At 32.0% G+C, this 25,796-nt stretch overlaps 3 protein-coding genes across 3 annotated transcripts; 1 reads left to right on the top strand and 2 right to left on the bottom strand.

The window, feature by feature from the left end:
* Positions 1-323: 323 nt before the first annotated feature.
* LOC126674782 (C2 and GRAM domain-containing protein At5g50170) lies at positions 324-5,877 on the bottom strand. The gene is made up of 9 exons (XM_050369291.2): positions 5,130-5,877; positions 2,930-4,138; positions 2,630-2,812; positions 2,259-2,542; positions 1,970-2,086; positions 1,508-1,770; positions 1,257-1,434; positions 841-1,113; positions 324-747 (listed from the first exon to the last, which is right to left on the bottom strand). The coding sequence occupies exons 1-9, from the start codon at positions 5,485-5,487 to the stop codon at positions 535-537; spliced, it is 3,078 nt and encodes a 1,025-aa protein (XP_050225248.1). The 5' UTR covers positions 5,488-5,877; the 3' UTR covers positions 324-534.
* Positions 5,878-6,955: 1,078 nt separating this feature from the next.
* LOC126674498 (uncharacterized) lies at positions 6,956-7,744 on the top strand. Its single transcript, XM_050368947.2, has 2 exons — positions 6,956-7,204; positions 7,463-7,744. The coding sequence occupies exons 1-2, from the start codon at positions 7,061-7,063 to the stop codon at positions 7,619-7,621; spliced, it is 303 nt and encodes a 100-aa protein (XP_050224904.1). The 5' UTR covers positions 6,956-7,060; the 3' UTR covers positions 7,622-7,744.
* Positions 7,745-9,052: 1,308 nt separating this feature from the next.
* On the bottom strand, positions 9,053-9,976 carry LOC126674497 (uncharacterized). The gene is made up of 2 exons (XM_050368946.2): positions 9,698-9,976; positions 9,053-9,606 (listed from the first exon to the last, which is right to left on the bottom strand). The coding sequence occupies exons 1-2, from the start codon at positions 9,852-9,854 to the stop codon at positions 9,203-9,205; spliced, it is 561 nt and encodes a 186-aa protein (XP_050224903.1). The 5' UTR covers positions 9,855-9,976; the 3' UTR covers positions 9,053-9,202.
* Between the last annotated feature and the right edge of the window lie 15,820 nt (positions 9,977-25,796).

Below are 25,796 nucleotides of genomic sequence, written 5' to 3'. Positions count from 1 at the left end.
CTAAACATTATCGGGGGGTTTCATGCCAGACAGTCCCCACATTACCATCGTTCATAATCGAAGCTAAATGATCCGCAGCATAATTTGCTTCCCTATACACATGAGAGATCTTTACCTCCCAGTCACTCTTCAACAATCTAAATATCTAATATTAATCACATGCTACACATCTAATTGCTATTTATTATTAAACTTTTATAAGTGTATATTTACTAGTACTACTATATATGCAATTAAATCAATATAAAATGATTTTAGATTTTCATTAATGTAATTGGCACAGAGTTTTGCAGGATCTTGTAATTCTTTCTCAAGTAAAGATATTTAAACGACAGAATTTGAGATGGACCAGCTAAGGTCCTCTAAATTAGTATCATACAATTTGTACATGATCTCAGATATTTACATTTGCAGACTAGAAATTACATAAACATAAACAACTGAATGAAACTAAATACAGTAAAACTGTTGTTGTTACAGTAAAGGAACGAAAGAAAATAATGAATCACTGACCCAATCAGATTATCGTTTGCATCAATCAACAGTACCATTTTGTATTGTGAAGAGAACTTCTCTCTCAAGCAATTCAAAAATCTCACTTAATCTAAGTGCGAATTTTTCGGTTATGTTTCTTGTGATCCTCTGCTGAAACTTGTTGCTTTTCAACCAGCTTGTCCCAACATAAACATCACACTTGCATGCATTATGAACAAAGCTAGACTGCTCAATCTCGTACCTAACATTCACCTGCAATTCAAAGTAAAAACAAAGAGAAGAACCAATATCATCACATGAAGAACTACTAAAAGTAAAAGAAGTTTCAGAAATTACGTCACGTACGCGGAAATGATCACCGAATGGAACACCGTGAAGCGCCATGACCTCGTTTATAATCCACCCCTCGTCATTTTCAATGGGAAGTTTTTGTTGTGTGCAGGTGACTTCACCTCCAAAGATTGAAACATGACGACTGAATCTGTATGAGACGTTCCGTTCAAAAACATCAGGCTTTACGGATTCCCATGTGGTAGTTGTATAATTTAGACATCCAGATTTTTCCATAATTTTATACTCCATCCTTCCTCCATTGAACATTTTCATTACCGACTTTATCTGCATCAGTACAACAGGTTCAGTACTATCAATGCAAAAACTAAACTATTCCGGAAATGATATATATGTTTTTCACGAAGGTGACAGCATCGACATCAATCATCAATCATGGAGTTGGAGTGTCGAGAAAATTGAATACTTACACTAACGGGGAGTTCAGCAGAGTAAGCTCTTGACATCTTTGCCTCTTCGACAACCATAAGGGACGCTGAGTCTTCAGGCGTTATTGGACTTTCTTCTTGATCAAGCTGCTGCTCTTCTGCAACTTCTGCTTTCTGCTCAGGGGTCAGCATTCTTGTTCTCCACAAGGCCATTATTGTCCTATTGGAAGACCATATCAATCACCTTAGCTCAAGCCAGACGTTCGACAATTAAAATTGAGTATTAGGGATACCTGCTGGCCAGATTGAATGACACAAATGACTGGAAGTGATATCTAAGCCTGCCTTCTTCATCTAGAGTCTTCGCCCCATGCCTTGCATCAAGACCTCGACCCGTCCGCAGAACTATTACCAAAATTGGGCTGCCCACTGAAGAGAATGATGGCGGAAGCACATGGATGTCCTCAATATCTTCCCAGAGAAAGAAAAATTTTGTTTTATGTCCAAAAAAATTGGCGTAAAACCCCACAATTCTAGCAGATAAGAAAAGCCTGCCCTGCATTAAAAATACATCTGAGCATCAACCTCAAAGAACATTAGAGATAAAGTAAGAGAGACGATCTTATAATATAAATTTATCCCATTGTTTCCAAAGTATGACTATATTTTCCGTGCTAGAAGTATGACAATTCATTCTCGTCATGCCTAAATGCCAGTTAAAGTGTACATGTTGACAAGGAAGCCATAACTAGCACCTGCAAAGGCATCTTTCTCTTCAAGTAGCAGGTGAAGTCGCTGATAAGAAATTCCTCCGGTGGCAACCCAAACAGTTTCTGAAATGCCATATTCCTCTGTGGTGATCTCAAACTCAACTGCCACACAGACCAAAATCAGATGAGATAAGCACTTTGAAGGAAGGACTCAAAAGAGCAAAGATAGACAAAATGCAATGAGGAAACTCTTAACATTCATCATGTGCACATAAAAGAGGCATACAAATTTAGTTCTCTGAATGGCTGAGTTGAACTACACATAAAGTTTTACCTTCTTCCCGACTTCCTTTTCCATTTTTGTTAGATAGTCCTTGATCGTTTCAACACCTTTGTTGTTGTCTAAAAAGATTCTCAAGTGTAACTTTGACTGAGAAGACTGAGCGAGCTTTCCCTCAAGTGTGACCCACATGTCTGCCAATTCAGTAGATGTATGCTTCAAAAAATTGATCTCAGCATGCCCAAGTGAGGTGGCCTGGTCAAACGGACCATCAAAATCAAAAACTTCCATGTCTAGAACTGAAGGTGGTTCTTCCATTGCATCAAACTCGAGTATCTCTGCATTATTTCTTCAATATAGTTTAATTGCTATTATTGCAGGAAATAAAGAATGAAGCAAGTAATTGCAAAAGATAAAGGCGTTACCACTCCATTGGGGATTGCCAGTTTGGAGCTTAACAGAGCTTGTTCTTGTTTTACCGTTACAGGTGAAAACTACATAAGGATCTGAAAACCCTGTTGCATCCAATGATGCTTGATTCATTCCCTCTATTAAGGCCACAGTGAGAATCCATCCATCGCCTTGGGCTTTAATGCCATGATCACTTCCTGTCGATATAGAGATGCAAAGTTACACTGGGTTGGTTTGTAGAACTATAGAAATTTTGAGGACTCCAGATTAAAGCCTATTAATAAGATATACGAGATGTAGAAAATGATGTTTACCTTTTTGCAACCTAGCTTGTATGAAGTGTAACCCCATGTTATAAACGCGCTGTAGCTGAATGACTAAAATTGCACAGGTGATAAGTTGTCCAAAACTGTGTGGCAATTGAAGTCCATTGAATTCCAAACCTTGGACTTTACTTGGTTCGCATAATAGAATATGTAGGACTACATAGAAAGCCATAAAGATAGTAGAAACTACAGTAAAATTACAAAAGTAATCAGATGCCATTTCCCAGTCTGACTCGTGTTCTGCTTCTAAAGTTGTCAGTACATGGTCCTTATTTGATGAGTTTGCGCTTTCCAGAGTCTTTAAGTTTTTAGCTAACAAGTTGCTAAACTGTTCGAAATTCTCTTTCAATCCCTGCCTCGCCCCGCCTTCAATCATACCTTTCATCATTGTACTTTGATGAAAGTTAATGCCCCATGATATAATTAGGCGGGATGATTCTTCTCCAGAAGACAGTTCTGGCCCAGGCAATATCTTGTATAGCAGCTCAACATTGAATGTCCTTCCATATGGAACTTCTGGTGTGCTAACATTTACTAGGACAGCAAATTGTTGTCCATCAACTTTTATATAGGTCTGCTCCTCAGTGGCTCTAACAGCCTTAACTAACTTGGTTGCCGCATTTATGTATGTAACTGTTCGTGTTAGATGAGACCTATTAACCGATTTCCAAGTCCAAGGCCCCTCTTCTACATCTGTTGTACCCTGCAATTCAGCTAAGTCCTTCCTGAACTGAGAATCTGGCGCAAAGAGAAACTTATTGAGATCGCACGATGAAATTAAATAAGTTTGATCAAGAAGTAATCCTCCAGGGAGATCTTCTGGAAATTCTTCTTCAGTATCAGTTGATCTCATGATCTCCATAGCTTCTTCAAAGCTACAGCTGGATGGAGGCTCCTCCAAGCAATCCTCATAATCAGATGATGCACTGGCTGACTCAGATGAGCTATCAATTCTTACGGCTTCCTCGTTTTTATTGAAAACCCTCTCGATTCGGTTTGCAATAGTCTTCATAAGCTTCTTCCCATCTGTCATCTTGAGCAATGGGGCTTTGGAGCAATGCATACCACCAGAAGGTATAAGTGCCCCTTCTGATTCTTTATGCCCCTCATTCTTAATATTTGCATTTGCATTGCTAAAATGGTTGGTAGCAAAGTCGAGGCCTTTTCCATGCAAAGAAAGACTCAGAAGAATTTTCCCTGCAAACACAGTAAAACTGCCTTTATCTATGATTTCTACCAAATTGGGTTGCCTCTCTTTCTCACTAGTAGGACTACCTCGGATAATCCCTCCTTTTCATTGAAAGATAGTACAAGGACGGGATTGATGTACATGTTTGATGCCTAAAACAATAGTTCAAATCATAGGAAAAACTGTGATCCTGTCATAGGCCAGCAGAACCAAGATTTGGGGATGTTTTTTACATTTGACAATAAAATGGAATACCCACATAAGAACGATGTCTAACATGTGACATTAATACCATAAAACATGATCCTCAAAGCTTGACTAGAAATCAAGAGAACTCCCAAATGCATTGGTATCCATCAACAAGTTGTTATAATTATTTTTCTCTATTGGCACAAAAATTGCTTAACTTATTTCATTGCTTATGAATTTCGGATAGAAAAAAAAATCAGCAAAAAATCAACTATGTTCAAAGCAAACTACAAAGAACACTCATTTTTTTCGGTGACGAGGACCCACGCCCCCGAGCCGAAGCTTAGAATGACTGTCAAACCCCGGGATGTGGACTGCCCGCAAGCCCACAGACCTGTCAATTCCTGACTATAATGGCCCACAGTTCGGTCCCAACCATTCCATTTATTGGAATGGCCTTAGCAGACCATGGCGCCCGGACGGCTGCATGAGGGAACTGTTCTAATAACGTATTAAGCATCTTGGTCCAAAACAGCATTAAAAATCTACTATATCAGTGGAATGAAACTGAGCCTTAATGGATTATCTACTAACTATAAGAAGAACATAGTCCTATAATCTAAGGGCTTATACTTTCATTTTTCCCGCTAAACTTCAGTGGTTACACTATAATTTTCCCGTTTTAAAAACCATCAATCAAACAAAATCTATTCATTCCTTAGACAACTTAACAACACAAATTTGAATTCAATACAGAATGCAACCTATAATACAAATAGACAATAAAAGAGAGGAAACAGAGACACTAACCGCAACCCATATTGATAAACTTGCCAGTGAGGGGCTTTTCAAGAGAGAACCAAGTAGGCGGCAAGCTATGATTTTTCTCAGCAAAAACAGACCAAACAGGAATCCTAACCCGACCCACAAAATCTCCAGTCCCAGACAGCCCAAAATCATGATGATGGTGACGATCATATTCAAAAACAGAAACAACCAAGTCATCATCAACATCATGTATTCTGAAAACGAACTCCTCATCCCAAACGGGGCTCTCATTATTCTTCAAAGCTCTAGTCTTGGACTTGTGCTTGCCCACCTGTAGTTTGAGGTAGGGGTCCTTCACAGGCAGTTCTTTAGCCTGCAAAACGTAAACGTAAAGCCTCATGTTGGAACTAATTTGAACTGTTGTAATAAAAAGGAGAACTGAAATGGGGTTTTAAAGAGGAGAATCGTTGTCGGTTTGATTCTTGGTTTGAAAGGAGGAAAAGTGAGGGTGAAGGCATTGGAAAAGAAACGTGGATAATGGAGAAAAGGGACACGACGAGGAGGCGGTTAGTGTTTGAGTTTAAGTAGAGAAATTTAAAATTCTTTGGCTTCTTCAACATTGTTATGTCAGCTACAACCTCTTGCTCTTTCTTTTGGACTTTCTTCATTCTTCTAACACCAGATACAGATTTGAACTCTGAACTAAAATTAAACGAGTTTAGATTGGATTTAAACACATATATATTAGTAAATTTGTGGGATTCTTTCAAAAAAATCAACATATTGCAAAAAAAATATTCATATAAATACGGAATTGAGAAAGAATTAAAACTAAACGGAAATTAAATTTCAGAAAAAAAAACTTTCAAAAAACACCTAAAAAGCCATCATACATAACGGTCAATAAAATATTAAATAATATTAAAAACATTAAAAAAATTGAAAAACACAAAAAAACAAAATACCAAAAAATATTTAAGATCATATGCACCTAAAAATACTTAAAAAACATTATAGTCTGTTGGTTAATATTGAGCATACCATGTGTTGACCGGGTGTTGATTGTTGCTGGCCGGAAATTTCCGGTGAATTTTGGCGGCCAGTCATGAAACTTCGACAACATTATCTGATATACTTTTATTGTGTCCAGTGTTTTGTTTAAATATAATATTTTTATAAATATAAATTATAATAAAATTAGAAGTGCTAAATTTTTAAAGTATAGAATAATTTTCGAATTTTATGGTATTTTTATAGATAAATTTAAAAAATAGTAAATGGTGTATTTTCTCTAAATTTATAATATGATTAGTTTTATATCTAAACGAGTTAAATATTTGAGTTTATTTAGATACATTAAATATGACTAAACTTTTTTAAATAAATAATATTAGATTTAATATTTATAACAAAAAAAAACTTTATTCATGTAAGCAATTAATTTTAGTTGGACAATTGAGAAAAAACAATTCATCAAAAAAAATTGAGAAAAAAAAAAGAAACTTTTGATATAATACGTACTGAAATTTATGTGCGGTGGATTTGATAATACATTTATGATTTTAATCACTGAAAATTAGCTTTTCAATTAAATTTTTTTTATCATAATATCAAATAAATTGAATACTGAAGCATTTAAAACTAAATATTAAAATAGATTATCAAATACTCCAAAGATTTGTAATCAAATAATGAATTCAGCTGGCTGATAAATTCGGATTATTATAAGATTTTTGAAAGAAACGATTCAAGCTGGACATGTAACTGAGCCCACATATTTAAGGTTTAATTTCAAGCAACAGTCCATCATTTCATTTCACAGGCCCGCATGAGCCCACATCCGAAAACGACAAAACAGAAAATGTGCCGTTTGTTGTTGCACTAAACTAGAGAGAAACGAAGAGAATTATCAGAGAGAAGAAAAGTGAGCGCCTGAAAGAATTCGACTGTGCCAGCGATTTCACAGAAAAAAAATGTTACAGTTTCCAGCGTTCATGACTCAGTATCCATGGTCATCAAAGACTATTCCGACGTCGTATCTCTTACCGTCGCAATGGCCTCAGCCTCACAGCGAAGAGCTCCTCCTTGCCATGGAGGAATCCGATTTCGAAGAGAAGGTACCAATTCAGAATTCCCACTCTTCTAATTCATTGCCTTATCTGCATCAATTGATTTAGTTAAACTAAAATAAAACCTAAATTACTTGCTTGTTGTTAATATTTTAACAGATTATTTTATTTGATTAAAGATTTTAACTTCAATGGCCCCACAAGTTAAATTCTAGGGCTTATTTGAAGTTTTTGTAATTTAGGGTTACAGAAAAGCTCTAATTGAAGTTGGAATCATATATATGGTCTGCAATTGTGCCTTTGCAGTGCAATGAAATCAGGAAGACTAATAGCAACCTTCCGGTGATCGGAAAAATGACAGCTGATAACGATAAAGAAGACTTTGATAATGATGCTGATGATGATGATGATGCTGATAATGCTGAGGAATCTGAAGGTGAAGAATTTGAGCAAGAAACTGCCTGATGACTGTTGCTAATAGTTTCTTTAATTTAGTCTTATAAATCTTAAAAAGTAGAAACAAAGACAAGGTTTTATGTATGTTTTTGTATGATTTTAATAATGTAGTTTGGCTAGTGTTTATGTTAAGTTTCATCTTCTGTTGCTGAAAGCAAAAATTGGATTTGTCGTAATCTACATACGCTAAGCTGGCATGACAAACCGATTCTTCTATATAAGTTAAGATATGGAAATCAGAGTTTGAACTTTTCTTAAAAATGTCGAAATCAAAAGAACTGGAAAACCGCTGAAAAGGGAAAGGAAAAGTAAAACAATTACAGGATGGGTTAGCAGAGTTTTGAATTGGCGTGAAGGTTCCTTTGATTTGAACAAGAGCTCTAGTCAGCTTTTTGACAAATGGAATAACTTTCTTACAAGAAAGAGTCTTCAAAGGTTGGAGACTGAATGCATTCAAGGTCAACAATCCCTCTTGCTTATTGTTACCCATACGAACATCTTACTATAAAGTCTCCAAGCGAGCCAGGTGACTTCAAGGTATGGTTCCGCAAACGATATACTATATTGGGAGAACAGAGAAGACCACGTTTATAAAGTGGAATATCGCTCCCCTTGCCTAGATACCGAATTTGACGCTTGAATAACCGTTCCTATGATGGCTACAAATAGAATTGGATAATCAATTAAAGAGAGTAATATATTTTCTCACTTGAATCTTTGCCTTCCATACAATCTACCTTAAAGAATAATCCTTCTGATTTATGAGTCGGAAAGGACATACAAGCGATTTCCAAACATATAAAGCTTTGATGTCTTCGTCTATTCCGAAGACACCTTTGAGCTCTATCACTTTTGCTACTGCAAGCCTGTCGTGTTGTATCTAGTACCTAATTTCCATCCCCCGCGTGCTCTTTTTTGCAGAAAATGTGAAAGTTCCCATTTTATTTATTAGCCTGCTCTAACTTGCTTCTTCTTTTTTCACATGTAGAGTATTGTTATCAATTTCATTATTTTCTATTATCAGAATCCATTCCTCAAGAGTTTTCAAGATATCCTGCTACAGACTTAATCTGAAGTAATACGGTATTAATAACATGTTGAATATTTTTAATGTTGAGAAAGTTCAAACTTCAAAGTCTTCTTCAAATAATTCTGAGATTCGTGGCATAAAATTCAGATTCCCCACTCCTGCAAATCAGGAAATAAAAAACATCAGCACATACATAAAGGAAAATTAATAAATATACAATCAGCGCACCTGTGAGTTGACCATGGGGTCTGCCCTAGTTGGGGAAAGAAAATAAAAACTTGGCAAGTGTCGTCAAAAACCAAAAGACACGCGACGCATCATCACAGATAGAATATTGCTTTTGTATTAACGGTGGCTACTGGCTAGCAATTCTTAACGGCGACAAAAACATCCGAAAGACAAGCAACCGGTTCATAGGGCAATCAATAAAATTCATTCTTCTCATCAAATTTACAATCCAATCATACAGCAAAACCTAATTTCCGGAATATTTTTTTATCGTCATCATCTATGTTCTTGTATAAAATCTAATTAGGTATAATCAAGCATCGTCGTCATTATCAATGCGAGTTCCTCTGCTCACTGCCTCTTGATTTAGGTCCATAATATAAATCGTAACGACTTCGGTTGGAATTTTGACAAAAACTGACTGGATATCCAATCGGCGGCGAATTACTCTGTGACCGTCGATAATAATAACCGGTCGCGTTGGATTTTATTTGAGTCGTAGAGAAATCAACGCTTGAAGGACTTGACGGAGGAGGAGAAATAGTTTTGAGCGATTTCGGCGGAGTTAAAATCGCTCTAATCTTGGAAGCAGGACAATTCCGATCATATTCTTCGATCACAATCCTCAATTCCTCGTCGGATTTTATTGAGATTAACGTCTCCAAATCTCCATTCGGTAACTGACACCTTAACTCCACGGAATATCCACAAAATTCGCCAAGCTTGACCATTAGCTCTGTAAACAAATCAAAACACAAATCAAAATCAAAATGAAATAAAACTAATTAACATTTCATCGTCAATGAACAGAAAACTAATTAACAAACCTGCAAATGAAATGGAACGATCAACAGCGAGGACTCTGGTAAGACCGCCGGCATACCGGAGAACACCGTCAACGGAACGAGGAACAATCTTGCCGCCGTAGCTACAAAGAAACTTTGGAGTAGAGTTTCGATTTGAGTCAGTGATATCACTCACCATATTCCGATTTTGATTAGATGTTACTCAAAAGGAAGAGAGATTCTAGAGAGACGAGGAGGAAGAGGAGGATTTAGAACGGGGAGAATATTGTGTGTTTCAAACCTCAGAGGAGGAGAGAGATTGGAGGGTATAAATAGGGCGAAAAGTTGTGTGGGTGTGACGTAAGAGGGGGCCCACACGCTATGGGAGTAGTGAAATTGTTGGAAACGGAAAGGAAGCGGGTGGGAGAGGGAGAGAGAAAGAGAAGGGTAGCTATGTAAATACCGTTTGGAATATATTCGGATATTCTGTTTGGAAGTTAAGGAACGGCCCATATGGCCCATTTAGGTGAGCGTCTGTTTTTGAAAAGAATCTTTCATTTTGGTCGTATGATTCAATTAATTAATTAAACTAATTATTTCTGTTTAATATTAGGAATTCTGTTTAATATTGGGACCTAATTGTTTAATACTGGGACCCATGTAAGGTGGTCTCAATAATTTAAACTTCTTCTGGTTTATAATAATTATTATCGTTTTGTTTGAAAAAAATTATCGTTTTATATTATCTCATACAAATTAAAAAATATATGCCTTGATTTATATATTGACTAATTTTTTTATCTTATTAAATTATTTATAATTGAAATGATTTTAAAATAATAGTATAAATATTTTTTTAATAGTTTAAAGTGACACTTTATAGACAAAAAAACTTCACGACTAACAAATTTTATATTTATATTAAATATTAACCTTCAATTCAGTATAACTGCCAACTTAATTAACATTTCTAATAATAAGTAATTTCCTAATTAATCAGGTTAGCTAAACTACCATTTTCCTTTTATGTTTATTCCGTATTTTGTTATGCTGACTGTTTAGTGTAGACTTCAAATGGAAGTTTGTTTGTTTGGTTCAAATTGTTCTATAGTAATTTTTTTATATAATAAAAGTGGGTGTAATTAGACTTTTTTTTTAAATGTTACAATATTACTCCCTTCATTTTTTTTAGTTATCACTTACATAAATATTTTTGTCTATCAATAGCTATCATTTTAAAAAAATTATGTGACTTTTACAATAGTCTTATAAATTTAACCTTCTTATTAAATTATTTTATTAAATGGTATAGTCCAATTTTCAAAATTAACTCATCTAATAGTGGAATAATACTTCCATTTTTAAAATTAAAATTTTCAATAGTAAAATTTTATAAATAGAGTTAAATTAATCTTTATGTTTGTAATTTAAGACAAAAAAGCATTCTCTTAATTCTATCAATTTATTCAAAAACGACAACTAGAAAAATGGAGGGGGTAGTTGTTTAAATTCTATAATAAACAAAACAAATTAGAATAAAAGACATTACTGTTCATGTCTTCATGAAATAATGGAATTCAAAATTGAATTTTAACATGTTTGATTCTAGTAAAATAAAACATAAATAAATTATGCACTTATTAATCTTCTTCCTACTAATTATTCTAGGAATATGATGCCAATTGGTAATCAAAACATGATACATTTAGGAGTAGAAAATTCCAATTTACTGAAATAATGAAGTTCCACATTTCTAATTCCAGATCAGATAAAGAATTGTTACAGAAAAACTTTCCAATTCCCATTATATGCCTTACTATATAATAAGGACAGGTGGCCTTATTTTATACGCACTCTCATGCTAATTCAAAGAAGTAGTAATTCAATCAAAATAGCCCAAATTTTTTAAAGAAGACAAATTAATTAAGCAAAAGCCATTTTACACGTTTCAATTTAACAAAAACAATTCCAGGGGTCTGTATTGCCTCCACCCATACACCAAACGTCCGTATAACTACTCTTCAGTGACAAGACTATAAATATTGAATACGAACATTAATTTAGCTTAATTTCAGCAACTACTCCTAATTAAATTAAAATAATTTTGCCACCCGCCAGGAAAATTTGTATTTTAAAATATTGAAATTGTGATAATGTTGATATGTTGGTAGAAACATACAATTTGTTAATGTATGTTTTTAAGATAAAAAAAACATCTAAAAATAAAATAAAATCTTAAAGATATTTAATGTTTAAATATATAGAATGAAATTAATTTTTATGTAAAACTTGTATAAAAAATAATAATTTGAATTTATTACTCTATTTTAAAATAATAAGCTAAATTTTTATTTTAGATGTCTTCAAATATAGGTCAAATTTTCTTTTTTAATCTAATTAATTAAATTGAAATACTGACTTCATCTTTCATTAGTTTAGAATTTGTATAATATTCTTTTAACCATCATTAGTTATCATTTAATTTAATAAAAAGTAGGTTAAAATTTACTTATATCTTCAATAGATGTTTTAATAATATATAATTAAAAATGTTTAAATAAACTATCAAATTAAATATATAAATAATTAAACTAAATATTTAATGAAATGTTGTAAAAATACTCCTAATTTAATTGTAGTTTAATTTATCTTTGTGGGTTTTTTCAAGTTCAAGAAAATAGAAAAAAGATGAGTGTTATTTTAACCTGGTGCTGGTACTGGGGAGAAGAATAGAGAATGTTGGAGATTGGAATAAGGCAGAGGACGACAAGTGGAGAAAAGATTCTGCAGTTACTCAACACGTGGATGGTGTTGTGTCGACAGCAGGATTGTCCTAAAATCAGTTAGTCCCGGAGTCATCATCCACTGGCTGTTTTGTGATGAATTCTAGGTCCACCTCTTATCCTCCATAACTGACTCCCCACTAAATTCCAAACTCCATTTTTCATTGAATGGCCAAGCTAGAAAACTTACAATTTAGAAGAAGATGAGCGTAATAATTAAATGAAGGTGACGTCGTTTTGTGTTGTTTTCCCAATACGAAAGTAACATACTATCCTCTCAGGCTCTCATCCAAAATTGATAAAAGAGAAAATTACACCGTATCACCCAAATTTTAAAATCTTTATGTTAATGACTCAGAAATTATTTTTTACAAAAATCTCTCATTTTTTAAAAAGTGTTTGCATGTTCTACCTCAATATAATTTTAGACCCAATTTACCCCTAATTAATTATCCACTTCATATACCAAGTTGTCCAATTTATCACTGAATGACGCAAAATTGTTCCTTCATTCTTAGAATGATCTCTTACTCACATAGTTTAATTTTTTTGAATTGTCTCTGCCATTTTAACTTTAGAAAATTAGAGATCTGTTACGTTTTATAGGTAAGAAATCGGTGGAGGTATGATCCGGCCGCTGCGGGTTCCACCGGAGGTGGTCGCTTCTCTTACCGGCGATCGGCAATTTATATAATCAGTTGAGATTTTTGAAGATTGAGTTCATTAAGATTTGTTTCTATTTTTCTTTTGTTCCTCTATTTTTTAATGATCGCAAAAGTATAAATCAGGTGATGTTGAATAGGACGCAAACTGTTTGATAAAATGTCTGGAGAACTTAGTTAACACAATAACCAGAGGTCATTCAAAAAACAATTTATTTGATAAGGCAATTGAATTGTTTAATCTTCCTCTATTTCAAGAAATCAAATTAAATTAAATGGCTAAATGAGGAAAGAAAAAGAATAGCCACAGATGTTATTGTTCAAGGCACAGTTGGTGGAGATGATATGCTGTCAAAATTGCAATAGAAGTTGAAGTATTGTTTATAATTAGTACTGTACTTAGCATTATTATGCTAAATGCTTACCATTTAACATCAATATTTTGGTTTGTATACAGTTGAGACTATAATTAAAATTTTATTTCTAATTGTATATTGTGGTAAAAATAATGCTATACAATAGCAGAATATGAATCTTATTTATGAAAACCTCAGGCATAGAATAATGATATTTAAGTCCTTTTTTACTACCCAATAATTTCACCAAATTGTATATTTTAAGTAATTGACAAATTTTTATTTTTATTTCGATCATATGTTGATTTGAAGTGCAAATATATGAACTTCAAGTAAATTTTTATAAAAAGATATGAATCATTTTTTTTTCATTTTTTTTGACATATTTATGTATGTTATTCAATTTTATGAATTTTAATTGATATTTTATATTGAGAGAGATTTGAAGTTTAGATATATAAATTGAATATCTCTTTTAAATAAAATGTATTTGACAGTCTATAAAACCAAAAATTAACCTGATGTGAACCTGATATAAACCTATATCAACTTAACTATCTTAATTCAATTTTTAATAAAATTTGTTTTACTGCTTTTTGCAATCTTAACTAACATTTTATATAAAGAAAATTTTTGAAATTTAATATATAAACAAACTGAATATATATTTTAAGTGAAATGTATTTGACAATCTATAAAATCGAAAATCAACCTAATGTCAACCTAATATGAACTTATATCAACTGAACTCCCTTAATTAAATTATTAATAAAATTTGTCTTACTACTCTTTACAATTTTAAATGATATTTTTTATAGAGAGAATTTTAAAATTTAGTGTAATATACAAATTGAAAATATTTTTTAAGTGCACTATATTTGATAATTTATAAAACCGAAAATCAACCTGATATTGACCTGACGTGATATATCAACCGAATTATGTTAATTCATTTTTTATGAACTTTGTCTTAATGCTCTTTACAAACTTAACTAGCAATTTATATAGATAAATTTTTGAAATTTAGTGCAATACAAATTGAATCTTTCTTTTAAGTGATAGTTTATAAAACCAAAAATCAACCAGATGTCAACCTGATATGAACCTATATCAACTGAATTAACTTAATTCATTTTTTAATAAAATTTATCTTGCTGCTTTTTTTAATATTAAATGACTTTATATAGAGAGAGAATGTTGACATTTAATGTAATCACAAATTAAATATCTTTTTTAAGTGAAATATATTTGGCAGTTTATAAAACCAAAAATCAACCTGATATGAACCGGGTGTGAACCTCTTTTAACTGAATCACTTTAATCAAAATAATATTGAAACAACAATGTAAATTTAATATCAACTCAATGGAAAATTAATATCAACTCAACGTCGACACAATTTTAATATCAGCTCAATGTAAATTTTAAATGAAATTATTTTTATTATTGTAATAAAATTATTTTTCTATAATTTATACTTTCAAAAATAAAGTAATAGTAGATTGAAAGTAAATTATTTAAGATTTTTGTGTAAATTTAATGTCAACTCAACGTCGATTCAATGTCAACTCAATGACGACCCAATGTCAACTCAATTTAAACCTAAATTCTACTCAATATAAACATAATATAAAGTAAATGTCAATTCAAAGTAAATTTTTTAATAAATTATTGAAATTTTAAAAATTAGTTTTATATGAACTCAATATAAGTTAATATCAACTCAACATCGACACAAATTTAATTCGATGACGACTTAATGTCAACTCAATGTGAATCTCATGGCAATTCAATATAAACTTAATGTCAACTCAATGTAAACTTAATGTCAATCCGAGTAATTTTTTAATAAATTAATAAAATTTTGAAATGTTACTTATCAAGTTAATGTAAACTTAATATCAACTCAATGTCGAGCCAATATCAATTTAATATAAACATAATATCAACTTAATGTAAATTTAATGCCAATGCGAACTAATTTTTTGGTAGATTATTTTAATTTTGAAATGTAAATTAATATCGACTCAATGTAGACTTAATGTCAACTCAATGTAAACTTGATGTAAATTACATGTTAATATAAAAAGAATTTAGATTTAAAGTAAGCTAATCTAAAATAAATTATATTTGAATTGATTATAAATTTAAATTTATTTAGTCTAATTAAATAATTTATTAAAATTTTATTATAAAAAGTAATTGAAAATAAAATTATTAAATTTTAGATAATAATAAACGTAGACATTATATAAAAATTAATGTGAATTCTTAATAAATTTATTTAAATAAAATAATTCATTTTTTAAAATAAATAATTTAATAAAATGTATAAGTATTAAAATTAAATAAACCGTCACATAAAATAAGCTATTTAAATAAAACAAACTATTACATAAAATTAATTTATAAAAAAATTATATTATCAAATGATTTTAGTTTACAAATAAAAAAAATAGGATATTAAGAACATTATAACAATAGCTTTTCAATTTGAAAGAAGAAGAAGATAGACCTGCACAATGTGATGGCAGGGAAAAGGCGGGAAAAGAAGCATCTTAGTGCAGCATGTGGGATGGCCTGGACAGGCTGTCTTTCTATACGGTAAAGCTGGAATATTATTTATTTGAGGGTTATAATTGTCCTATTTCATTCTAAAATCAGCTTATTTTGAGGTATGAGGGAATTGTGAAAACTTTTCTACTTTATTGAGAGATTATTGCAAAAATAAAAAGGCTGAGGTAAATAAATAAGACCACTTTTAGGGGATTTGTGTAAATTATCCTTGATAAAATTCTGATCTGGGCTTTGTCACGACCCATTTTCATGAATCGTGACCGGCGCTAGGGTATGGGTATGGTTGTACCAAAACCCGTAGCAAGCCTTACGGATAACCAACTTAACAGTTAAAACAATGTACCTGCAGAAAAACCACATGCTCGGGGGCAACCGAGACTTCAGCCTAGTCTAGCAGTACATATAAACAACATATATTTAAAGTACGCTTATCTCAAAATAATCTCCAACAGTATGGCTATATAATATAAATACCATAAATACTGTAATCATGCCAAAAGCGATAAAGTAATAGTTGGACCAATCCAACAAATAATAGTCAAAACAATAAACGTAAGACTAAGACATGAATAATCTGAAACTACTACTGCGGTCTAAGAGTTTAAAATAGTTCAACACTTTATTCTGAAATAAATAAAGAACCTCCGAGAATGAAGAAACGGAGATCGACAAATGCTCAAATCATAAACCTGGAAAATTTGGGAAAACAACGGGGTCAGATTTACTGAGTAGAGTTTATATAACCATTTACATTTATTAAGTTTAAAACCTTTAAAAACGTTTAATAAAACATTTTCATTATGGATTATCAATAAAACCCTAAACCACAATTCTAAATCCATTGTCGTGCCGGTGAGACGTATCTCAATAACCGATCCCCGACTATCACTTAATAAATAGTGAGCCCAGGAGACGTATCTTCCACCGGTGCCCTCACTAAGGTGAGACGTATCTCAAACCTACCTCAATACCATAATCATTACCGGTGCGCACGCAGTCTCGATGATGCCCATCGAGTAGCACGTTCCAAATCAAATCCACAATGCCGAAAACAGTTCAAAAGCTGTTTATACATATATATACAAAATATAATACTTTCTTAATAAAGAGGTAAATAGAGATATAAACTCACTGCTTGCTATTCCACGTGAAACCTGGCAAGCAATCTAATTCTGGTTCGCCTCTGAAGTACGAACAATCGACGAGTCTAGACAAAGTTTAAAAATACTAATTAAAAATAGACCCTAACTCTAGATAGTACTAGACATCACGTAGGACTAGCACAAACAACAAGTCAGGTAAAAGCCACACCGAGTAAACACAATACTCAAATAAATTATAATGCCTAAATAAAACAAGTCTATTGAGTTCTCGCTTTAAAATCCAATTCATAAAATATTATTTAAATAATGTTTAAGTAATAAATTAAATAAATTTTCAATTAGTGGATTAGCCGAGTTACCGATAACTACCAAGCTAACCTCACATGTCGGGCGACTCAAGTCTAACCCGACCCAAATATTTTATCAAAAATATAAACCACAGTTTATAATTCTAAATAGTACTTTTGATAAAATAATAATTAAATATTAAAACGGAACTCAATGGCTTAAAACACAAGCAACCAATAGTTATCGACAAATTACTTAACTAAAATGAGTTAAGAAAAATAATTAAATGTTAAAAAGTAAACTAGTCAAATTGGCACGTCAAGCCGAAATTTAAATCAAACAATAATTACCCAAGTAATTATATGAATTTAGGCTATAAAGTAATTATCGTGTTTAGGGTATAATTATTAATACCAAACCATAAATAAACAATATCATTTTTCAGATTTAAAAAAAAATGTAGTCAATTTATAATATAGAAATTAAAACGATAATCGAAAGTCCAACTTCAAAATCGGTAAAAATAACAATTTATAATCTTATATAAATTATTATAATCTTATATTGATTTTAATAACTAGCAAATGAAATTATGGCATCCAACCCAACCCATTTGAAACAGCAACAAAATAAAGAGTAACCAATACATTTGAATATGATAAATAAATTCAATTTGGATCATAACATTATAAAAACAAAACATATCCAAAGAAAAGGAAGTAGCCACCATTTTGAATAATTATTGCCGCCAAGACATTAATTTGTCCCAACATTTAAAAGTTTAATATTAATTAAGGAGTGCAATAACACAACCAAACAATTTCTTCATCACACGAACTGATATATATAAACTCCAACGAATTATAGAGACCCAGAAAATAAAGAGTCCAAATAGCCATAATCAAAAACGAACAGGACAAGGCTAACATCGACGTCGCCCTTCAACCAATCAACACTCATAACCATTCCTACAATCTAAAACGAAATATTTAACTCAAGTAATTAAAACAAGAACAAAGGTCTGAACAATAAAAGAATAGTCATCGTAATGGTTTCAGTTAACAAATTCGGAGCCAATGAGCAAAAACAAGAATCAGCAAGGTTAATTCAATTTGTTATGAACAAAACACCTCTCTTAACAACCTTAGGAACAACAATTTTAACCCTAGAAGGTAGGAACCCATCGGCAGTAAACCCAAAAACCAACAGTCAACAATAACTCTTAAAAACAATAAATCGACGGCGCTAATAACAGAGAGATTTACGTACCGCTTGACGAAAATAAAGCTTAGAATTGTAGAAGGTGGTGTCTACTATGTCTATGGCGAGACGGATCCCAAGTCGATGCTAAAACGACAAGAACGAGCTAAGAAACGAGATGTGACGATAATCGAACGAAACTGAAATTAAAGAGATAAACTTACCGAATTATTTCAGCAATTGGAGAGGAGTTTTGGACATATGAAATCAGTGAATCATGAAGAAGAATATGACGGCTAGGGTTTGTAGTGAATGAGGGAATGATTTAGGGTTTAGATAACGTAACTTATGAGGAAGTAAGAAAAAAAAAAAACAAAACGCAGCAATATGCTGCTGTATCTATTTGAAATAGAAAGGAGTAGGTTTAAATGGGCTTGAAGAATACATGCATGGGTTGCATGGGCTTTACATGAATTTGATAATTCATGGGCTAAACTGACTCAACTCAAAACGAACACGAATCGAACCACGACTTAATTAATGAACGACTCAAATAAAATTTAATAAAATATATAATAATAATAATAAATTACTTAAAGTTTGACGGAATGTAAAAAAAAATAAATTAAAATTTAAAAAAAATTAATTCAAAAATACGGGATATTACATTCTCCACAACTTATTAAAAATTCGTCCTCGAATTTAATACGCAAAAACTCAAGCATAACAACACGTAAGGCACACAAGACCAACGATAACGCAAAATCAAAGATACACGTACCTCAAGGAAAGAGGAAAGGATAACGTTTCCCCATATCGGACTCCGTCTCCCACAAAAAAAAACTCAACTAAATTACTTAGGATAAACAAAAACGAACCTCAAATTTCAATTCAGAAACTGATTCGCATCCTTGAAAATTTTCAAAATGTTCGCATTTTGATTTCACAAGTTTCCCGTACTTTTTAAATACGTTTGCAAATTATGAAACCGTCCAACTGAAAAAATTTATGTTATCTTTATACCAAATTTGCTAAAATAAGTTTATCCCTCTTTTTTTTTAAAATACACGAACCTCAAATTTCAATTCTGAAACTGATTCGCAATAAGCGGTCACAACACATATGTGCACAAAATTCTGATTCTATCAACTTGGTGCTCCAACTATTACTCGATCAACGCAATGTGAATAAACAATAATTTTTTTCCAACTGAGAGTCATAATTACTCTATACCGGAGTGGTTTCCAAACCCAGCTCGAATTTCAACGATTACACAATCCTCAATTTCAAGTGTAAGATCAAGCCCTAAGCTCAACTATAGTTCTTACAATTCCAAACTCTCTCGTCTCAAACAGTGATACTGAAAACACAAATTGATAAATCTTGCGTTCTGAAACACTTACTTCCTTTCACTTATAACAAACTCGACATCAAAGTACCCGATCATAATACTCAATAAACTTCAGAATATATTTCGGCAAAAAAACAAAACGCAGCAATATGCTGCTGTATCTATTTGAAATAGAAAGGAGTATGTTTAAATGGGCTTGAGAATCATGAAACACACAACTATACCGTTATTCCCAAGAAAACGTGAACTTAACTCATGATTACAGAATCTCTAGATTAGCAACAACTATTCCTCCAATCATTCAAAAATAAACAGGCTATAATAATTTAAGGTAACTAATTATCAACTTACATCCTAAGTATGTTTTACGGACATAATTTTATTCCACTCAAAAGGTTCAATATCCGAACAAAACGATATCAAAACTCTCAACAATTAAACCCTAAATCTACAGTGTCGACCAACCAACTTTGTTGTCGAAACTCACCAAAATGATAATCGTTTTTTTTTTCAAATCAGCTAGCTCATATATCCAAATATATTTAAATTCTCAAAATTATTCCATTAATTGTCACGACCCATTTCACCCCAACTGGTTTGTTAGTTATGCTCAAAACCAAACCTATAAGATTATAAAATTTATAATATGCAAAACATTTTATATTCGAAATTTTCCACTTCTCCTTAAAAGACTTTACATCTCACATCTCCTTTATATATTCAAAAATCGAGTACCTTTGCAGTTGGAAAACCATCAGTTTTTGTAAACGTCTGAAAATTCAAAATGTTTGCATTTTAAATCCGCAGATTTCCTTTACTTTTAAATAAGTTGCAAATTTGTGAAACAGTTCAACTGACAAAAATTATGTTATCTATAAATCAAACTTGCTAAATCATTTATCATTTTCTCGTAAATAATCAACCGTGGAAAAATCCTCCGTATTCAAAATACACATTGATATTGCAAAACATCCAAAATTTTAAGTCGCTTTTAAATTTTACTCTCAAACAAAAACACGATTTGAAGAACTCGTTCAACCGAAAATTAATTATTCCTTTTGAATCAAATTTGACAAAAAAAATCCTTTCTTCCCATCAGGACGTAAAATTTAACAATGCAAATCTCTTTGTTTACAAAAATACCTTTATATCAATAAACCAAAACGTTCGAACAAAATCGAATTAATATAACAAATTTTATTTTAAAATCACAGTGTAATTACATAAGTTGAGCATAACCAAATCATTTAATCCATAAAAATTAAATTCAATATCGGAAACTTCCATGAAAGCTTTCTAATCTACATATAACTATATACCGCACTTAGCACAACTAAAATCTCGAACGCAACCTCAAAATATTCCTCCAACTCCTTACTTACAATCTACCAAAACATACGATACCACCATAACAATTTAAAACGATATCTCCACTAAAACTCATAAGTATAAAGTAATATCCAATATAACTCCAAATAAACTGAATCTTAAAGAAAACAACACATCACATACATTTCTACAAAACTTACCACCAGTTCTCGTATCACACCAAATAAACTTAATGAAAACACTGGCGTATTAAATACACTGATCTATCATCTCGGGTCAGGATTTCTAGTATCCTTTTTTGGGTAATCTGAAATCACCAACAGTTTCAAAGAAAAATACTTCCCTCAATATTTACAGTATCGAAACCCAAAGATTTCAACCCACAAACAAAACACCAAAACCATCGAAGCTAAAAATAAAAAAAAAAGCAACCAGGGTCTAAATAAAGATCTTACTCATAAATTAAGGTAATACAACAAGGTAAGTCATCCATGACCACTTGAAATAATTCACCTCACGTGTTACTCCGCACGCACAGACAAAACAAAAACAATCAAAATAGTTCAATCAAGCATGTGAGTTATACAACGCAAATTATTACCAAAGACTACGAATTCTACAAATCATAACCCATCCAAACATGACATTTAGCAAAATCAACCCAACCTATTTAAAAGACCAAAATCAAGACATGCTACAACAAAATCAACTTGTAACTATATCATCTTTTAAGAGTACGCTTCAAAATTCATTTGAAATATAAACTAACAAATAAATTCTGAGTTCGTGTCAAGTCCCACAGTTTAAAAATCATTTTCCAGAAACCTTTTTTATAAAAATAATGGTTAAATTCATAAACGCCTCAAATTATAAACCATTGAGTTAGCCGAGTAATTACTACTTCCAAGCTCAACTTCTAATTTGGGTGGTCAATCCCGCAATAACCATTTGTAAAACGTATACAACACATTTTTAAATCCAAAAAAACGCAATTTAACACAAAACCTCGATCCTTTCAACTATGGAACTCGACAACACCAAAGTAACAACATCAAGTCATCACCCAAGTGAGACATCTGAAAAATTTAATTAACCTATTAAAAAACATACTTCGAAAAAAAAATAGCAAAAAAAGTAATTACGACCAACAACACCAAGGTGTCGATAAACCGCCAAACGATAAAATTTCAAAAGTATTTTAAATCTTTAATATGGTATCACCTTACAAAATAATTTTATTTATTAAATAACTCTTTTGGAATAACCAGTCAAAGTAAATTTGAAATACGAGAAAAATTATTTTAGTGGCAACGTAATGAAAATCAACTTTTAAGTTATCATGCTCAGACTACTCATTTGACTCTTATGTCCAAAACACCTGTTAGACCAAAATAATTTTTACTAAAGAATTTCTAAACCAATATGAGGTCAGCAACGTAAAGTCACAAAACGTGATAAACAATTTTACTATAAAAATCATTTATACCATAAACAAAGCCAAAACCTAACGAAATTTTTTTTTTGTTCTCGGCCAAAGCCAAAACTATTCACCAAATAACCCAGCGTTATAAAACCGTTAAAGGCATAAAATTAAAGTTTATTACTCGATCAAATGCCACATCAACATGATAAGATAAACAACGTCATAGCCAAGTATGAATTTAGAAAAATTACCAATCATAAGATTTTTCCGAGAAATCAAAAGCAATTAAAAGGATCACTTAAGTGAAATAACAGTTATCACATAAAATCTTAACATAAGATCAAATATGACACGATTGACTCGACACCATCCTATAGGTGTAGGCAGAAAATTTGAAAATAAAAGATGACGTTTCAAAAGACAAGACACGAATCCTAATTCCGCAGTAGTTCCTAAGACACAACGACCACTTATCATGCCAAAACAATAAGCACATAACATGAAAAAGGCCTTGGTTTGAAACCAAAGCTCTGATACCAAGTTTGTCACGACCCATTTTCATGAATCGTGACCGGCGCTAGGGTATGGGTATGGTTGTACCAAAACCCGTAGCAAGCCTTACGGATAACCAACTTAACAGTTAAAACAATGTACCTGCAGAAAAACCACATGCTCGGGGGCAACCGAGACTTCAGCCTAGTCTAGCAGTACATATAAACAACATATATTTAAAGTACGCTTATCTCAAAATAATCTCCAACAGTATGGCTATATAATATAAATACCATAAATACTGTAATCATGCCAAAAGCGATAAAGTAATAGTTGGACCAATCCAACAAATAATAGTCAAAACAATAAACGTAAGACTAAGACATGAATAATCTGAAACTACTACTGCGGTCTAAGAGTTTAAAATAGTTCAACACTTTATTCTGAAATAAATAAAGAACCTCCGAGAATGAAGAAACGGAGATCGACAAATGCTCAAATCATAAACCTGGAAAATTTGGGAAAACAACGGGGTCAGATTTACTGAGTAGAGTTTATATAACCATTTACATTTATTAAGTTTAAAACCTTTAAAAACGTTTAATAAAACATTTTCATTATGGATTATCAATAAAACCCTAAACCACAATTCTAAATCCATTGTCGTGCCGGTGAGACGTATCTCAATAACCGATCCCCGACTATCACTTAATAAATAGTGAGCCCAGGAGACGTATCTTCCACCGGTGCCCTCACTAAGGTGAGACGTATCTCAAACCTACCTCAATACCATAATCATTACCGGTGCGCACGCAGTCTCGATGATGCCCATCGAGTAGCACGTTCCAAATCAAATCCACAATGCCGAAAACAGTTCAAAAGCTGTTTATACATATATATACAAAATATAATACTTTCTTAATAAAGAGGTAAATAGAGATATAAACTCACTGCTTGCTATTCCACGTGAAACCTGGCAAGCAATCTAATTCTGGTTCGCCTCTGAAGTACGAACAATCGACGAGTCTAGACAAAGTTTAAAAATACTAATTAAAAATAGACCCTAACTCTAGATAGTACTAGACATCACGTAGGACTAGCACAAACAACAAGTCAGGTAAAAGCCACACCGAGTAAACACAATACTCAAATAAATTATAATGCCTAAATAAAACAAGTCTATTGAGTTCTCGCTTTAAAATCCAATTCATAAAATATTATTTAAATAATGTTTAAGTAATAAATTAAATAAATTTTCAATTAGTGGATTAGCCGAGTTACCGATAACTACCAAGCTAACCTCACATGTCGGGCGACTCAAGTCTAACCCGACCCAAATATTTTATCAAAAATATAAACCACAGTTTATAATTCTAAATAGTACTTTTGATAAAATAATAATTAAATATTAAAACGGAACTCAATGGCTTAAAACACAAGCAACCAATAGTTATCGACAAATTACTTAACTAAAATGAGTTAAGAAAAATAATTAAATGTTAAAAAGTAAACTAGTCAAATTGGCACGTCAAGCCGAAATTTAAATCAAACAATAATTACCCAAGTAATTATATGAATTTAGGCTATAAAGTAATTATCGTGTTTAGGGTATAATTATTAATACCAAACCATAAATAAACAATATCATTTTTCAGATTTAAAAAAAAATGTAGTCAATTTATAATATAGAAATTAAAACGATAATCGAAAGTCCAACTTCAAAATCGGTAAAAATAACAATTTATAATCTTATATAAATTATTATAATCTTATATTGATTTTAATAACTAGCAAATGAAATTATGGCATCCAACCCAACCCATTTGAAACAGCAACAAAATAAAGAGTAACCAATACATTTGAATATGATAAATAAATTCAATTTGGATCATAACATTATAAAAACAAAACATATCCAAAGAAAAGGAAGTAGCCACCATTTTGAATAATTATTGCCGCCAAGACATTAATTTGTCCCAACATTTAAAAGTTTAATATTAATTAAGGAGTGCAATAACACAACCAAACAATTTCTTCATCACACGAACTGATATATATAAACTCCAACGAATTATAGAGACCCAGAAAATAAAGAGTCCAAATAGCCATAATCAAAAACGAACAGGACAAGGCTAACATCGACGTCGCCCTTCAACCAATCAACACTCATAACCATTCCTACAATCTAAAACGAAATATTTAACTCAAGTAATTAAAACAAGAACAAAGGTCTGAACAATAAAAGAATAGTCATCGTAATGGTTTCAGTTAACAAATTCGGAGCCAATGAGCAAAAACAAGAATCAGCAAGGTTAATTCAATTTGTTATGAACAAAACACCTCTCTTAACAACCTTAGGAACAACAATTTTAACCCTAGAAGGTAGGAACCCATCGGCAGTAAACCCAAAAACCAACAGTCAACAATAACTCTTAAAAACAATAAATCGACGGCGCTAATAACAGAGAGATTTACGTACCGCTTGACGAAAATAAAGCTTAGAATTGTAGAAGGTGGTGTCTACTATGTCTATGGCGAGACGGATCCCAAGTCGATGCTAAAACGACAAGAACGAGC

Source organism: Mercurialis annua, linkage group LG3, assembly GCF_937616625.2.
Source record: "Mercurialis annua linkage group LG3, ddMerAnnu1.2, whole genome shotgun sequence".
NCBI lineage: Eukaryota > Viridiplantae > Streptophyta > Magnoliopsida > Malpighiales > Euphorbiaceae > Mercurialis > Mercurialis annua.
Note: the sequence above shows the minus strand (reverse complement) of the source record. Positions and strands in the feature narration are given on the sequence as shown.